General features: G+C 43.0%; 1 protein-coding gene across 3 annotated transcripts in view; it reads right to left on the bottom strand.

Moving 5' to 3' along the window:
* The window catches only part of SLC4A2 (solute carrier family 4 member 2), a 205,222-nt gene that overhangs the window by 66,892 nt on the left and 120,293 nt on the right, over nucleotides 1-18,037 (bottom strand). For all 3 annotated transcript variants that reach the window (XM_033932744.1, XM_033932743.1, XM_033932745.1), the window contains 5 exons: nucleotides 9,311-9,537; nucleotides 8,859-8,995; nucleotides 8,110-8,290; nucleotides 2,695-2,830; nucleotides 2,386-2,566 (listed from right to left, as the gene is read on the bottom strand). In XM_033932744.1, the coding sequence (XP_033788635.1) occupies nucleotides 2,386-2,566; nucleotides 2,695-2,830; nucleotides 8,110-8,290; nucleotides 8,859-8,995; nucleotides 9,311-9,537 (862 nt within the window). The remainder of the gene's footprint in view (nucleotides 1-2,385; nucleotides 2,567-2,694; nucleotides 2,831-8,109; nucleotides 8,291-8,858; nucleotides 8,996-9,310; nucleotides 9,538-18,037) is intronic.

Here is an 18,037-nt window from a genome sequence, read left to right as displayed (position 1 = left end):
TGACTATGCATGAGATCTATGTGCATGCACTGCTTTCAATGCATAGTCATTGGGGAAATCCTGAAAACCCAACTGGATTGTGGCCCTCAAGGAGGGACTTTGAGATCTCTGGTTTAGATTGTAAGCTCTTTGGAGCAGGGACTGTCTTCTTTGTGACTCTGTACATTGCTGTGTACGTCTGGCAGCATGATAGAAATAATTAATAGTACTAATTCAAAAGTAAAGGTTCTAAACTTTAAAAAACTAACTTTATTCAGATGTGGAATTATGTCAAGTAATTGTCTGGATGGGAACATCTGGAAGATGTAGGAAATCGGTGTGAAAGGAGCTATTGGAAGGGCAACAAACCTTTTTTGTAAGGATTGAGGACTGATCTAATTTATTGAAAATTTTTCTATTACCTTCATTATTGTTTTATATTATATTCTTTTAAATCTTTGTTAACCGGCTCGAGTCCTTGCTGGAATGATCCAGTATATAAGATGGAAATTAGATTAGATTAGGAAAAGAAGGCTGTTTTGGTTCTCAAAAGTAGTAGCTGCAATAGAGCAGTGTATCTCAAACTGTGTGCCTCCTGAGATTTCAGGTGTGCCGTGGTACACTGGGGGGGAGGAGAGGCATTGGTGTCAGCTGATTGCCTACAGGATGTGCCTCTCGTAGCGAGAGGCACATCCTGTAGGCAATCAGTGGGTGCCAGCACCTATCCTTCTCTCTGGCCCTCTTCCCTTCTGGTACCTCCCACTGGCATCTCGGGGCCCACCTGGAGGGCCACATACATACAGACTTCGACATGATGATGTCACGCACTTCCAGGTGCCTCGAGCCACAGCCACTACTACATTTAGTGTGCCGCGGCTTGAGAAAGTTTGCAGGACATTGAAATAGAGGTTAGCTTTCATAAACTACAAAAGATTGCAGAAAGAGGAAGACAGGCAAAAATATCTGGGAAGGTTATAAGATGCGAGTCAAGTAGCCAGGAAAGCAAAGATGCACCAAGCTGAGGACCAAGACAGTTCATTTGGATGGATGCCATGTTGTTGGATATACCATGCCTTGAGTGGGTGCTGATTTTGGATGGCTACACCATACTGATGGTAGAGGAAAATGGCAGGAGTATTTAAGAGGAGAACAGAGTAAAGGATGCAAATTATCCCTGTCAATTTCTGAGCAGCAGGAGAAAAAATTGAAGAGTCTATACCAATGGTTCCCAAATCTGTCCTGGGGGACCCCCAGCCAGTCAGGTTTTCAAGATATCCCTAATGAATATGCATGAGAGAGATTTGCATATAATGGAAGTGACAGGTATGCAAATCTCTCTCATGCATATTCATTAGGGATATCTTGAAAACCTGACTGGCTGGGGGTCCCCCAGGACAGGTTTGGGAACCACTGGTCTATACAAATGCTAGAAGCATAAAAACCAAGATGGGAGAGTTAGATGAAAAAATAGCTGATGATAGATGGACTTCTATGGTCTTTATCCCGTGTATGACAAGATAGATCAGGAGCAAGTATGCGCATCTTATGCCACATTCATATCATCTTGATTAGAGGTCTTGGGGGCAGGGGAGGACATAGAGGAACTTAGCAAATAAAATGAACAATTACCAGATTGTTGGTTCAACATTGCTTGATAATGAGTGTGACTATTGGGCTGCCTGGATGGACCATGTAGGTCTCTATCTGCCATCATTTACTATGTTAGTATGATGCTAAAAGCTTACAAATCATCAATGTGTCTCCTATATCCTTTGATAGCGATGCCTTTGGCAATAACGAGGGGAATCCAAGTCTGACCATAGATGTCAAGGAGACAATCTTTGGAGCTTAATGGACCTGGGCAAATGCTGCAGCCAAGGACATCGGGATCTTTCTAGGCCCAGACAGAACACACAATCCATGTGATGGTCTGTCACACTGGAGAAACAGATGTGGCAAAATCTAAGGATGAACCAATGAAAAGTGAGCCAATGGAGGTCGCTGAACAAGGAGTTGTATATCTTAATTAGGTGGCAAAATCCTCTCTAAGTAAACACTGGAACAAAAGTGAGAAGAAAAACTGAGCAGGCCTGATTCCGAAAAGAGAATTAAAAAAGGGAACAAAGACTTGGTTGGGGGGGAACTTATGCACAGCAGGAACTGGCAGGAACTCCTACAAGCCTTCTACAACCATGGCTTCCTACAGTTGATTACATTTCCAGGATATGAATATGCACAATGGAGGCATCGCACCCAAAGCTCTCTCGTGTGTATTAATTGGCGTATCCTGAGAATCTGACTGGCTGTGAGGTTCCCAGGACACTTTTGTGAAGCTCTGTTCTAGCTTTTTCCCTTGGCTTTGTATGACATGTTGGGTTGGTGCCACTGGGGCGTGAGTGCACTCACCTCTCTTTCCATATCAATTCTGGTTTCTTGCTCAGATGTGTAACTGCCCATCAGAGGTTCTGTTAGGTTGGGCTCACTGCACTGGGAGACATGGTTGGAGCTGTGATGAATCAGCAGCGAGCCCAGGCTGGTGGCAGAGATGTCCCGGGAGAAAGAGAATTCCTTTTCATCGCACGGATGACTGCAAAGGAGAAACAGCAGTAAATTTGGCAACAGGTTCCATGAGCAGCTCTTCTCGGGATGCGGTTTCCGTGTCTCTGTGCGGGGTGGGGGTTGCCTATCGTGCTAATGAGCGGGACACGCACTTACCTGTGTTTCAGCAGCAGTGCTCTGAGAACATTGGCTCTGTCCTCCGCTTTGATCTGATCCGATATTATCATTTGTTCTACCACTTGGTGAGCGATTCCAGGCAAGGTCCTCTGATCCAGGTCGAGAAGCACAGCTCCTGGTGAAGACAGCAGAATTCAAGGTGAACCCGTTTGAGCCAGGTCCTTAGAATGACAGATCCCCTTTGTGGGGAAGGCGCTATTTCTGGGTTATTTTATACAGACACATACAGGGTTACAGCAGCAAAAAATGACACCTATACTGAACCTGCAGATATTTATACCTACTTATGATGCTGCCCAAACTTCCTGAAGACATAATTTTACACACACAAGTTCTGTGATAATTTCCGGAAAACTTTTACACCTTGAAACATTCCTTTTTGAAGTTATCCCTGTAAAGGTCTCTCTGTCACCCGCAGGGTAAAAGAGCAGCGCATGAGTTACTTAAAAATAAAATAAAACCAAAATTAATGTGTCACTTGAAACATACAGAGGGGCATAATCAAAAGAAACATCTAAGTCCCCTTTTGGCCTAAGTCTCTAGGCGCAGAAAGTAGGCAGCAAAAAAAAGTCCAACATGAGGGTTTTTTTGAGCTTGGCCTACCTCTGTGTTCTTAAAAGATACAAAAAGCAGGTAGGGTATGCCCCTGGGCAGGGGTGCCCAAAAGGTCGATCACGATCGACCAGTAGATCACGAAGGCAACGTGAGTCAATCGTGGAGCCCATCCTGGGCTCCATGATAGACTCGCGTTGCCTTTGCATTCTACCTGCATCCCGACGCTTAAACAGGATGCAGAAGCTCCGGGCCAACCAGCCTTCCATTCCCCGACGTCAATTTTGATGTTGGAGAGGAAGTTCCGGGCCAGCCAATCGCTGCCTGGCAGGCCCAGAACTTCCTCTCCGATGTCAGAATTGACGTCGGGAAAAAGAAGGCTGGTCGGCCCTGCGCTTCTGCGTCGGGAAGCAGGGAGAGCTTGGCGGTGGCTTGGGGGCCTGTTCCCTGATGGTGGCGGCAGTGGTTTGGGGGAGGGCAGTGAGAAAGAAAGAAAGGGGGCAGGCAGGGAGACAGAAAGAAGGGGGAGCATGGAGACAGAAAGAAAGAAGGGAAACAGAAAGAAAGAAAGGGGGGACATGGAGACAGACAGACAGAAAGAAAGAAGGGAAACAGAAAGAAAGAAAGGGGGCAGGGAGACAGAAAGAAAGAAGGGAAACAGAAAGAAAGAAAGAAAGGGGGTCAGGGAGACAAAGAAAGAAGGGAAACAGAAAGAAAGAAAGGGGGGACAGAAAGAAAGAAAGGAGGCATGGAGAGAGAAAGACAGAAGAAAGAAAGGGGGCAGGGAGACAGAAAGAAAGACAGGCAGAAAGAAAGAAGGGTGCAGGGAGAAAGAAAGAAAGAAAGAAAGACAGGCAGAAAGAAAGAAGGGGGCAGGGAGAAAGAAAGAAATATGAGGGGGCAGGGAGAGAGAATGAGGTCTGGAGGAGAGTAAGCATACAGGAAGCTGAAAGAAGGGAAGAAATATTGGATGCATAGTCAGAAGAAAAAAGTGTAACCGAGACTCATGTAATCACCAGACAACTAAGGTAGGAAAAATGATTTTATTTTCAATTTAGTGATTAAAATGTGTCTGTTTTGAGAATTTATATCTGCTGTCTATATTTTGCACTAAGGGCCACTTTTACTAAACCGCAATAGCGGTTTTTAGCGCAGGGAGCCTATGAGCATTGAAAGCAGCGCAGAGCATTCAGTGTAGCTCCCTGCGCTAAAAAACACTATTGTGGTTTAGTAAAAAGGGAGGGGGTATATTTGTCTATTTTTGTATAGTTGTTACTGAGGCGACATTGCATTACAGAGTCCTGGAACTCTCCCCCGCCCCCCGCAACGATCACGGCAGGAGAGATGTCCAATCTCTCCTTCCATGATCCCCCGCGACCTCCTGAATCTTCCACAGCAGAAGAGATACACAATCTCTCCTGCTGGAAACAATTCCCCCATCCCCATGCGATCATTGGCAGGAGGGTGCCCAATCACTCCTGCCAGACACAAACTCCCACCCCCAAACCCCTACTGGACCGCGCATCCACACCCCCGGACCTCCACAACCCATTCCGGACCTCCCCCTCTAACCTGGTGAGATGGCTGGCCGGACGGATCCTCCCTCTGTCCGGCAGGCCTGCCTTCCTCTGAATGGCAGGCCTGCCCCATCCCAGTTCATTATGGGATGTATCGGGGAGGGGCCTAGTGCCTGATTAGCCCAGGTGCCTAAGGCCCTGTCCAAAGGTAGGGACTTAGGTACCTGAGCCAATACCACCCTTTCTCTAAAAAAGTATTTTCTTTGATTACTTCGTAGCCTATCACCTCTTAATTTCATCTTATGCTCTCTCATTCCAGAACTTCCTTTCAAATGAAAGATTCAACTCATGCATATTTATGCCATGTAGGTATTTAAATGTCTCTATCATATCTCCCCTCTCCCGCCTTTTCTCCAAAGTATACAGTATATCTTTAAGTTTGTCCCCCATACACCTTATTACGAAGACCACACACCATTTTAGTAGCCTTCCTCTGGACCGACTCCATCATTTTTATATATTTTTGAAGGTGTGGCCTCCGGAATTGTACACAATATTTATAAATGAGGTCTCACCAGAGTCTTATATAGAAGCATCAATACCTCCTTTTTCCTACTGGCCATACCTCTCCCTATGCAACCTAGTATCCTTCTAGCTTTCGCTGTCACTTTTTCAACCTGTTTGGCAACCTTACGATCATTACATACAATCACACCCAAGTCCCGCTCTTCTGTCGTGCACATAAGTTCTTCACCCCCTAAACTGTACCGTTCCCTCGGGTTTTTGCAGCCCAAATGCATGACCTTGCATTGCTTAGCATTAAATTTTAGCTGCCAAATTTCAGACCATTCTTCAAGCTTCGCAAGGTCTTCTTCATGTTATTCACATCATCCGGCGTCTCTACTCTATTGCAGATTTTGATATTATCCGCAAAAGAGGCAAATCTTATCCGACAACCCTTCAGCAACATTGTTTATAAAAATGTTAAAAAGAACAGGCCCAAGAACAGAACCTTAAGACATACCACTGGTAACATCTCTTTCCTTGGAGTGATCTCCATTGATCACTACCCTCTGTCGCCTTCCACTCAACCAGTTCCTGACCCAACCCATCACTTTTGGACCCATCCCAAGGGCACTCAGTTTATTTATTAGATGTCTGTGTGGAACACTGTCAAAGGCTTTGCTACAATCTAAATACACCACGTCTGTCCAATTCTCTGGTCACCCAGTCAAAGAAACTGATCAGATTTGTCTGACAAGACCTACCTCTAGTGAATACATGTTGCTTCTGGTCCTGTAATCCACCAGATTCCAGAAACTTGACTATTCTCTATTTTAAAAGTATTTCCATTCATTAATGAACCCATCGCCAATGACAAGCAATTATTGGCCCTAATTTTCACTAATTAGACCTTTCTGAGTGTAATCTCTAAAGCGATATGCGTAAATTCTAATGTGCTAATCTGAAAAGCTGGTGTGGTTATGGGAAGAGCATTATTACAGAATAGACCCGATCCACCGAGAATTGAGGCGCAGGCATTTACACCAGGTTTTCGTTGGTGTAAATGGTCACGAGGCCAGCCACTTGCATATTCTATAAACCATGCCTAATTTTCCTGGCGCCATATACTGGATAGAATCTGTCCTTATACATATAGAAAAAGGGGTATAGTAGGACATTCCAGGGGCAGTGACTGTTATAAGCATAGATTCTGCAGGTTACCAGCGACTTGTGTAGCTGCCTAGAATGGTGGCAGCTACACAAGTCGCTGGTGCTAGGCGTCTAAGCATTAGGTGGCTATTTTATAAAGTACACGCCAAAGTCAGTCGAAAGCCTGAAGTCATACTGCCGTTGTACAGATCAATGGTGAGACATTACATTACATTACATTAGAGATTTCTATTCCGCCATTACCTTGGAGTACTGTGTTCAGTATTGGAGGCCACATTATCAAAAGGATGTGAAGAGAATGGAGTCGATTCAGCGAATGGCCACTAGGATGGTCTCAGGACTAAAAAATCTCCCATATGAAGAACGTTTGAGCAGGTTGCGCTTATATTCTCTCGAAGAGCGCAGAGAAAGGGGGGACATGATAGAAGCATTCAAATACATCACGGGCCGCATTGATGTGGAGGAAGAAATCTTTTGTCTTACAGGTCCCATGGCGACAAGAGGGCATCCGCTAAAACTCAGGGGGGGAAGATTTCATGGGGACACCAGGAAGTATTTCTTCACCGAAAGGGTAATTGATCGATGGAATGGTCTTCCACATCAGATAGTTGAGGCTAGTACCACACTCGACTTCAAGGGACGATGGGACAGACAGGTGGGGTCGCTCCAGAGGAATGCTTAAAAGATGGATTCTCGAAGGAGGGAAGGTTCTTGAGTGGGCAGACTTGTTGGGCTGTTGGCCCTTTTCTGCCGTCTTACTCTATGTTTCTATGTTTCTAACTGCAAGGAGCAATGCGCATGGGTGGAACATGGGCGCATCACCTTAGGGTGTGCAACTTCTAGAATACTTCTAGAAAGCTTCGCATGCCGCATGGAGCATTTAGGTGTGCCAACTTACACCAGCCAGTGATCTGCCATAAGCAGGTGCAACAAGCCTTTACACCAACGGCCTAGGCATGTCTTGCAGCCATTATAGAATTTGGTGCCCAGCACACCCTAATTTAAGCATCACGTTATAGAAGTACCCCCAGTACCTATAGATTAGGCCTTACCATGCCACCCGAATACCAGGTATAAACTGGGAGGTAGGAAGAACATACAGGGGCATATCATGGTCACACCTAACACCCAACAGAAACAGGTATAAGTCTGGTGCCTACACTTAGGTGTAGATGGGCACAATTTCAGAACTTGGTACCTAAGTGTTGGGAACATCCAAGATCTGCTCATGCCCTTCCCATAGATGTATCCCCTTTTCGGTTGTGCAAAGTAAAAGTTAGGCATCAAGCTGCATCACAACCCCCCCCCCCCCCCACCTACAACCCCTTACCCCCATACCTTTCATTAGATGGCTGACCGGAGGGATGCCTACTACTTCTGGCCAGATGGTCCACCTCTTCCAAAATGGGCCTTCCCCTCCCCAGTGCATCCTGGGATGCATCAGGGAGGGGCCTAGGGTTCTGATTGGCCTCCTATGAGAGGGGCCTTAAACAACCTGGGCCAATCATAGCCTCAGGCTCCTACCTGGATGCACTGAGTGTCCTCGGACTGGATTAAAAACTGGTTAAGTGAAAGTCTGGAAAATGGAAATCCTACAATGAGCATCTAGTTGGGATGGTAGCATTACCTGAAACTGAAATAATCACATTACCTTGGGACAGAGTTTTCCGGAGTTCTAGCAAACTTCTGAAGCTCAGGGATGCCACGTGAGGCTTTCCCCACCTGTCTGTCTCCTCCTCTACATCCTCCTCAAATTTAATCCAGCGGGCTGTTTCCTTCCACTGCATCTCCTGGTTTTTATCCATGATCAGCTCATTCAGCTCCACAAAGACCTGCAAGAGCCAGAAATAAAAGGGAGAGGACATACGTCTAACAAAAAGGAAATAGAGGTATGGACCCCATAGTTCCTTGCTCAATTTGGTGCAGTGAGTGGGAGAGGGACAGAGCAATAGGGGTGGTACCGCCTGAGGTTGGGAGTTGAGCAGTAATACAGGGATTGATTGATTTGCTCAATTATTTAGCTCAGAACGGGTTACAAACTAAACTAAACCTTAAGCTTATACACCGCATCTTCTCTATAACAGTAGAGCTCGGTACGGTTTACAAGAAAATTAGAAAGGAGAACAGATACAATATGGATTTGGAATAGTATGAAGAGGAGCGGAATTTACAACTTTGAAAATAGCCAAGTTTTCACAATATAATCGAGACAGGACAGAGATGACATAATTTACAAAATAGACATGACAATAAAACATATACATTAAGCAGCATCTGGGGAGAGTAGGTGGTGTATGTGCGTTGACTCTGAATGGCATGGATGAGGAAGTGCTGTGGGTTGGGACATGTGGATTCAGTTTTAATCAATTTGGGTGGTTGGGTGTTCAGTGCTACAATCACCTCATGTGGTTGGCGGTCTTGCTTCTTTTGCCTGCTGCTTGCTTCCTTATAGTCTTTACTGACGTGAACAATTTGCCCTTTTGTGCTTTTACGGACCAAATGTCTGCGGACACCGGGAACGTCCTCAAACCTGTGACCTGAGTGTCAAGAACAGTCAACAGGAGACAATGAGGTTCCAGTTTTACTGGATCAGAGAGGGTTAAAGGAGGGGGGTAGATTGCAGAGGACAACCAAAACTCAAAAATACCTTTGCAGCATCCGAGTGAGTGCGTGTGTGATCGCACGAATGCATGAAGTTAATGGGTCTGTGCACATGTAGATGAAGAAATTCAAGAGTCTGCCTGTAAATGTGCATATGTTGTGAATGCTTGGGTTAGTGCAATTGTGTTTGTCGATGCACTTTTGATGTGTATGCGTTACATTAAGAAGGGAAGGGATCGCATGGCGCTTACTCTTCATGAGGTCCAAGTCAGCTGAGGCCAGGGTCTGCGCTTCTGACTCATCTGTGGGCATCTTCAGGTAGCAGGGGTCCTCTGCTCCTGTCATGCTTCCAATCCGCCTCCTCTCGTGTAGGTTGTAACTGCGATGTCCAGCTTGGGTTTTTGAGAGCTGGCGTCCAGCACTGCCATCCTCCTCTAGGGAGGTGACGCCCGAAGGAGTCACACTGTCACTTTCAATTCTGCAACGTGATAGAGAGAGACATAAGAAAGCAAGATTGACTCACACTGAAGTGCAAGTCTAGCCGTCGCCTCTCAGATCACAAGCTTATGACACTCACATATTTATTTTATTTAAATATACATATATATTTCAAAGTGGGGTATATTAAACATGTATAAAAATACTCAAACAGATGAGATCATTCCTGAACCCAATGTTTTAAGACTTATTGCTCAGATAACAATCTTGTTGTAATATGGTATACGTGGGATGTCAAGAATCTTCCGGAATCAGTTCGGAATTCCACCGTTCGACTGATTTTAGAGCTTCCAAGTTTGAAAGCTGAGACCTATTTTCAAACTGTGCTCAGTTTATCTTATCCTTCAGGGTCAAGCTCCAACTACATGTTTAAATTTATTAGCAAGGAAGTGTGTAATATAGGCCCTAATCACCCTAGGCTTAAAAATACGTGAAAGTTTTTCCATATCAATCAGCGAAATGGGAAATTCTGTACTTGGTTAGATTATACAATCCTCTAATTATAAATTAGAAACCGATAAAGGCCAAATGGCTCCTCCTCTCCCTAAGAGATCCCATGAGCTTGTCCCACCCTTTCTGTAAAATGTATTTCCTCAGATTACTCCTGAGCCTATCACCTCTTAATTCCATCCTATGCCCTCTCATTTCTAAGCTTAAAAGAATAGCCTTACTGGGCCAGACCAATGCTCCATCTAACCCAGTAGCCCATCTTCATGGTGGCCAATCCAGGTTACAAGTACCTGACATAAACCCAAATAGTAGCAACATTCCATGCTATTGATCCCAGGGCAAACACTGGCTTCCCCCATGTCTGTCTCAATCAAGTTTCAAGTTTCAAGTTTATTAAATTTTGATTTTACGCAATATCAAATATTTCAATGCGTATTACATAATTGAAATGTACAATAAAAAAACTAGGGTGACAAATACAAATACAAATAAGACAAAATTATACAAACTAATCATTATGTATTATTAATACAAACTGAAACAAGTGGGTAAAAAAAAATGGAATTACAATTTAAAAAAAAAAATAAAAATTTTTTTTTTAACAATTAAGGTTTATACATAAGGGTAGGGTAGGTGAGAAAAGTAATGAAGGAAAGAAAGAGAGAAAGAAGAAAAAAAAAAAAAAAAGATGTTTTGATAGAAAAAAAAAGAAATGTAAGATTAAAAGAACTCTTATAATTTCTATGTTGATGTTCTAAATATTTGATTCCTTTGATGTTCTGCATATTTGATTCCTAGAGGATAAATATTGTGTTTATTGTCATTATCTATTTATGTATTGAATGCATCTCTATAAAGAATGCTTTTCAAACCATGTTTAAATTTGTCTAGTGATGTTTCGTTACGTAAATAAATAGGTAGATTATTCCACAGTTGAGGTGCTTGCACTGAAAATATAGTTGTTCGTCTTGTCCCAATTATTTTTAATGAAGGGATAGTTAGTAAATTTTGTTGTGTTGATCTTAGCGTCCTTAACGAAGAATAAGGGATTAATAGTCTATCTAGAAATAATGGCGCGTGTACTTGTTGGATTTTAAATGTTAATAATGCAATTTTAAATGTAATTCTATGTATAATTGGTAACCAATGTGCATCCTGTAAAAGCGGAGTAACATGGTCATATTTGTTTGAGTTTGTTATAATTTTAATGGCTGTATTTTGTATTATTTGTAATCTTCTTATTTCTTTATGAGTTATTCCACAGTATAAAGAGTTACAATAATCTAGCCTAGAAATGATCAGAGAGTGGATGAGAATATTAAGTGCTTCTGGTTTGAGAACTTTTGCAATTGATCTAATAAGTCGCAGTTTATTGAAACAGTTTTTGACAACTGTACTGATTTGATTATGATAATTTAGTTCTTGGCAATAGCAGACTATGGACTTTTCCTCCAGGAAATTGTGCATACCTTTTTTAAAACCAGGTAGGTAAACCGCTCTTACCACAACCTCTGGCAAAATGTTCCGGAGCTTAACTATTCTCTGAGTGAAAAAATATTTCCTCCTATTGGTTTTAAAAATATTTCCCTGTAACTTCATCGAGTGTCCCCTAGTATTTGTAATTTTTGACGGAGTGAAAAATCAATACACTTGTACCCGTTCTACTCCACTCAGGATTTTGTAGACTTCAAACATATCTCCCTTCAGCTCAGTGGTGTACCAAAGACGAGATGGGGGTGCAGACCGCCCTGGGTATCAGCCCTAGGGGAGTGCACAGCCGGCTGGCCGGGTCTGGAACCTCCCGCGCTGCTCTAAAGTGCACCTCAGTGAGGCTGCTGTATTTTTTCCGAAGCAGAGTTGGCAGCCACACTGAAGTGCAGGAAGGTCCTGTGATGATTGCTTCTGCTGCCTCTGCTCCGGAAGACGTCAGTGACGTCAAAGAGGGTGGACCTGCAGCCACAGTCATTACGGGTCCTTGCCGCAACTCCTTGCGTCTGCTGGCCCACCCCATCCAACGTCACTTACGTCTTCCGGAGCAGAGGCAGCAGAAGCAGTCATCACGGGACCTTGCTGGTTTGGCGGGAGAGAGGAGCATAGAAGGGTGGTAGAGGGAGAGAAAGGAGGCAGGGGGGTATGGAAGGGTGGTGGAGGGAGAGAAAGGGGCAGGATGGTATGGAAGGGTGGTGGAAGGAGTGAAAGGAAGTAGATGCTGATGGAATTGGTGTGCAGGGAAAGGGGAGAGAATCATAAGGGAGAAGGATACTGGAGGGAATTGGGTTGAAGGGAAAGAAAGGGGGCAGATGCTGATGGAAGTGGGAGAAGGGAGAGTGAAATGCCAGACCATGAGCATGTGGGAGAGGGAAGAAGAGGCGAGAGATGCTAGTCCATTGGAGGAGGGAAGGGAAGAAGATGGATGCCAGACCAATGGGGGTGAAGGGAGAGATGGAAGGGGGACACATAAAGTTTTTGGAAGGGGAATAGAAGGAGAGAAGATGCCATATAGAAGGGGCAGAGAGAGGGTAGACAGTGGATGAAAGAAAGAGTGACAAGAAGATGAGGAAAGCAGAAACCAGAGAAGACAAGGTAGAAAAAAAAATTATATTTGTTTTTTTTGATTCATTGCTTTTTCTGTAGTATTGCATTGTATGCAGAGTCCAGCTTCTTGGTGGTTCAGTTTAACCTTTGTCTATGTATTTCTATTTTATTCCCCCTTTTACAAAACTGTAGAGCAGCGGTGTCCAACCTGCGGCCTGAGGACCGCATGCGGCCCTGTGAAGTATTTTGTGCAGAAAAAAAGTTTTTAAAAGTTTATGGAAGAGTTGGAAGGAACTGGGACACCTCAAAATTAGGGGAAGTTCATTCCATAATTGCGGAAATTTAAACGCCAGAGAGCCGCTAAAATTCTTAACTCCTTGAATACCTTTCCTAGAAGAAAGAGAAAGTTTAAATCGATGAATGCCTCTCGCATATGAAAATCTATAAACATTCCATAGCAGAGGAGCAAAGATACCATGTAAAATCTTAAAACCAATGCATACACACTTAAACTGAATTCTAAAATAAACTGGGAGCCAATGGAGAGAGAAAAGCAAAGGAGTCACATGGTCAAATTTGCTCTTTCCATAGATCAACTTCGCGGCGGTATTCTGAATAAATTGTAGTCTTTGAAGGCAGTTCTTAGTGATGTCAAGATAAATGGCGTTACAATAATCTAACCGGGATAATATAATAGATTAGACCAAAACAGAAAAATGACGTTAATAGAAAAAGAGATCTGACCTTCCTCAACATTTGTATGCTGAAAAAACATTTCTTAACCAGAGAGTTTATTTGACTGTGCAGGATTAATCTGTACTAGTCTGGCTTGTTTAGTTTTACAATGGGTTTATTGAGGTACTGCTCACTGCAGTATGTAAGATGCTGCCTTTTCCTAGGTACTCATGTGTGACCTGTAGATTGTTACTAAAAATCATGTTTTTCGTACAGATGGGGAGGGGGATGTCAAAAAATTATGGGCCCTGGGTGTCACATAGGCTAGGTATGCCACTGCCTCAGCTGTCTTTTTTCCAAGCTGAAAAGTCCTAACCATTTTAGTCTTTCCTCATATGAGAGGAGTTCCATCCCCTTTATCATCTTGGTCGCTCTTCTTTAAACCTTTTCTAGTTCCGCTATGTCTTTTTTGAGACAAGGAAAAATCCAAACCTTGGTCCAACCTCTGCGGCGTTCCACAAGGGTCCCCACTGTCCCCTACTCTCTTCAACCTATATACGGCCTCTCTTGACGTTTACCTGAACAAACAAGGCCTATCCTCTTATAACTATGCTGATGACATCACCATCCTCATTCCTTTCGACCAACCAATGCTCTTAATGTCAGACACACTACACAGAACTCTAGCTACAGTTACGACTTGGATGGAAGACCACAAACTGAAACTCAACCCAGACAAAAATAAATTCATCCTCCTAGAAAATAACAAAATCCCAACCATAACCAACTTAGAAATCAACTCTATCAACTACCCTTTGCAAACCACCCTAAAACTTCCAGGTATGACTATTGACAGAGGCTGCACCATGCAACCACAAATTAACAAAACAATACAGAAATCTTTCGCAGTTATGAGAAACCTTAGACAAGTCCGAAAATTCTTCGAAAAAACACAATTTCAGCTCCTAGTACAATCTCTAATCCTAAGTATCCTAGATTATTGCAACATCCTCTACCTCCCCTGCCCTGCAATAATGATTAAACAACTACAGACAATTCAGAATACAGCTCTGAGACTCGTCTATTCATTGAAAAAACATGATCACATTACTGAGGCATTCATCAATTCTCATTGGCTTCCAATCCAGGAAAGAATACAATTTAAATTCTACTGTATACTATTTAAAACTATAAATGGAGACAGCCCAACCTACCTAAACGACCGCCTCATCCAAACCACCTCTACCAGGCATAGAAAAACACCCCCCCATTCACTTACCCCCCAATCAAAGAAGTAAAACGGAAAAAACTATACAACAGACTACTGGCCACTCAGGCAGCGAAGATAGACAACCAAGTCTCCAACCTATTGACAACAACCCCAGACTACAAGATGTTCAGAAAGGAAATAAAAAGTATACTCTTCAAGAAATCCCTTAATAAAGCTTAATACCATGATAAAGCTTAACCCCCCTCTTACCATCCCCTCCCTAACCCCAGATCCTACTTTTCCCTCTCTTGGAAACCTTCTCTGATCTAACGTTGTAACCCTTCTTCCATAACTCTTTTTGTAATCCGCTTTGAACCGAAAGGTAATGGCGGAATAGAAATCTGTAATGTAATGTAATAAGGCAACCAGAACTGAACTCAATACTCTAATCTAATCTAATTCTTGGTCTTATATACCGAATCATCTCCTAAAAATAGGAGCTCAACTTGGTTTACATAATTAGATCACAAAGAAAGATCCGTTAACAAGCGATAAACATAGTGATTTTTAAAGTTTTGCAAAAGATCTGAAGAGATAGACACGATTTAATCCATTCCATATCGCAGTTAGTAAGCATGGAAAGGAGTGTGACATTTTACTAATGGACTTGATTCCTCTCAATAATAGAACAGAGAGCTTATTCATATGAGTCGTTCTCGTGCCCGAAGATCTCATGGTGTTTAGAGGAACAAATAGTCCATGTAAAATTTTAAAGACTATACAGGAACACTTAAATGGAAACAGAAGCCAGCAGAGGTGACACATGATCATAAGAACATAAGAACATAAGAAATGCCTCCGCTGGGTCAGACCCGAGGTCCATCGCGCCCAGCAGTCCGCTCACGCGGCGGCCCAACAGGTCCAGGACCTGTGCAGTAAATTTCTATCTATACCCCTCTATCCCCTTTCCCATTTCTTTTTTCCCTCACAACGGGACACCCACCCCGGTACCTTTTTTAATCCTGGCGGCTGCCTCCTGTCCTGATGTCATCCGGCAGTGGCAGAGTGGCGCACAAGGCAGGCGCGTGCTTTTTGTGCACTTGCCTGGTCCCGTGCCGTTAACTGAATGGTTGCCGTCAGTTTTCACGAGAACTAATGGCAGCCATTCGGTGAGCGGTGCAGGACTAGGCAGGCACGCCGTTCTGACGCTGGCGGAAGACATTAGGACAGGAGGCAGCTGTCGGCATTAAAAAAGGTACCGAGTTGGGGGGGGCTGTATTCGCTACTGCACTTCTTTCTTCAGCGGGCCCCTGAAAACCTAAAAGCAGGATAGTCCCATTCAAAACAGGACGTATGGTCACCTTACATATGATGGAATTTTTTTCTTGCCAAAAATCAATCCGGCTGCAGCATTTTGAATCAATTGCAGCTGTTACTCAGAGTGAGATGGCACCAGGAAGCAATTTCTAGTCTTGGTAACTATCCCTTTTTTAATAATTCCTAACATCTTGTTTGCTTTTTTGGCTGCCGCTGCACATTGGGTGGAAGGTTTCTGCATATTGTCTTTTTCTTGGGTGCTGACCCCCAAGGTGGACCCTAGCATCAGCTAACTGGGTTATTTTTCCCAATGTGCATTCTTTTGCATTTGTCCACATTAAATTTCATCTGCCATTTCCTGCAATTTTTCAAAATCCTCATGTGTTTTGACAGCTCTGAATATTTTCGTGTCATTTGCAAATTTAATCACCTTACTTGTTGTTCCAATTTCCAGATCATTTAGAAATATGTTAAATAACACCTGTCCCAGTACAGATCCCTGAGGCACTCTACTATTCACCCTTCTCCATTAAGAAAAATGGCCATTTAACCCTAACCGCTGTTTCTGTCCAATAAACAGTTCCTAATCCACAACAGAACATTGAGGTGTTACCTTGAGCAAGAAAATGGAGAAAAAGAGACCAAGATTCCATAAAAACAGCATGGATAACAAACTGAAAGTACAAACAAAAACTGAAAGAAAAAAGAAGGACATACTACTCGAAACAAATTGGAGATGGACCTCAAGACTCAAAAAAATTATTCCAGCTACTAAAAGACCTCACAAACACAACACCTTACATAGAGAACAACAATTCGCCCCCCCCTCCTAGCTTCCTACTTCAAAAACAAAATTGCAATTATCAGAGCTTCTTTCAACGGAACACCCTCACATCTAGAGTCATCATTTCCACCAATAGATAAAGAATCAGTCGCAGCAGATAGAACCTGGTCCCATTTCTCACCTATAGATTGGACAGAATTCAACAATGTTTATAATAAATATAGCCATGCAGCCTGTGACCTCAACCTTTGCCCCACATACCTACTGAAAACATCAAGCACATTATTCCGCTCCCTGCTTCTACAATGGATATACTCTTCACTACTAGAGAGTTATTTCCCACCAGAACTCAGCGAAATCATAATAACTCCGATATTAAAGGACCCTAAAGGAGCAACAGACCAACCATCCAATTACAGACCCATTGCCTCAATCCCATTGTACATTAAACTGATGGAAGGTCTCGTAGCCAAAACTCTAGCCTCTTTCCTAGAGAATCACAACATACTCCACCCCACACAATCAGGATTCTGAGCCAAATACAGCACGGAAACACTTCTAGGAACACTAATGGACACTGCAAGACAACACCTCAGTATAGGCAAAAAAATACTGCTGATACAATTAGACCTTTCTGCAGCCTTTGACTTGGTCGACCACAACATGCTTCTACAAACTCTCGACTCAATAGGAATCTCTGGCAAAGTACATGCATGGTTTAAAGGATTCCTACAATCAAGAACTTACAGAGTCAAAACAATGCAAGAAAAATCAGAACCTTGGTCCAACCCCTGCGGAGTTCCCCAAGGATCACCCCTATCACCTACTCTATTTAATATATATATAGCTTCCCTCAGCTACTACCTGGATAATCTTGGCATAATTTCATACAGCTACGCAGATGACATCACTATTCTTCTACCCTTCAACCAACCAGAATCCTTCATAGCAAACACAATACACAGAACCCTCGAATCAGTGGCTATATGGATGACAGAGCACAAATTAAACTAAACTAAACTAAACCTTAAGTTTATATACCGCATCATCTCCACAGAAGTGGAGCTCGACACGGTTTACAGGAATTAATAAAGAAAGGAACTCCAATGGAAAGAAGAAGGGCTTGGTAAAAAGGAAGGAAAGAGGGGACTTAGTGTAATGGAGAGGGAGGAAGTAGTTTTAACCCTGACAAAACAAATTTCATTCTACTTGAAAATGACAAAACTCCAACGTTAACTAATCTTGTAATAAATTCGTTTTCATACCCAATACAACCTACTTTAAAATTTCTTGGCATCACGATTGACAGAAGCTGTAACATGCAACCCCAAATTAACAAAATAATAAAGACATCATTCATGACCATGAGAAATCTGAGAAAAATCCGATCATTCTTTGAAAAGAAGCAATTCCTACTACTGGTACAATCTCTAATCCTAATCTAATGCAACATACTATACCTACCATGTCCCGCGACCATGATGAAGCAATTGCAGACGGTGCAGAATA

Source organism: Geotrypetes seraphini, chromosome 2 (assembly GCF_902459505.1).
Source record: "Geotrypetes seraphini chromosome 2, aGeoSer1.1, whole genome shotgun sequence".
NCBI lineage: Eukaryota > Metazoa > Chordata > Amphibia > Gymnophiona > Dermophiidae > Geotrypetes > Geotrypetes seraphini.
The sequence above is the reverse complement of the archived record's forward strand: the minus strand, read 5'-3'. Positions and strand labels throughout refer to the sequence as shown.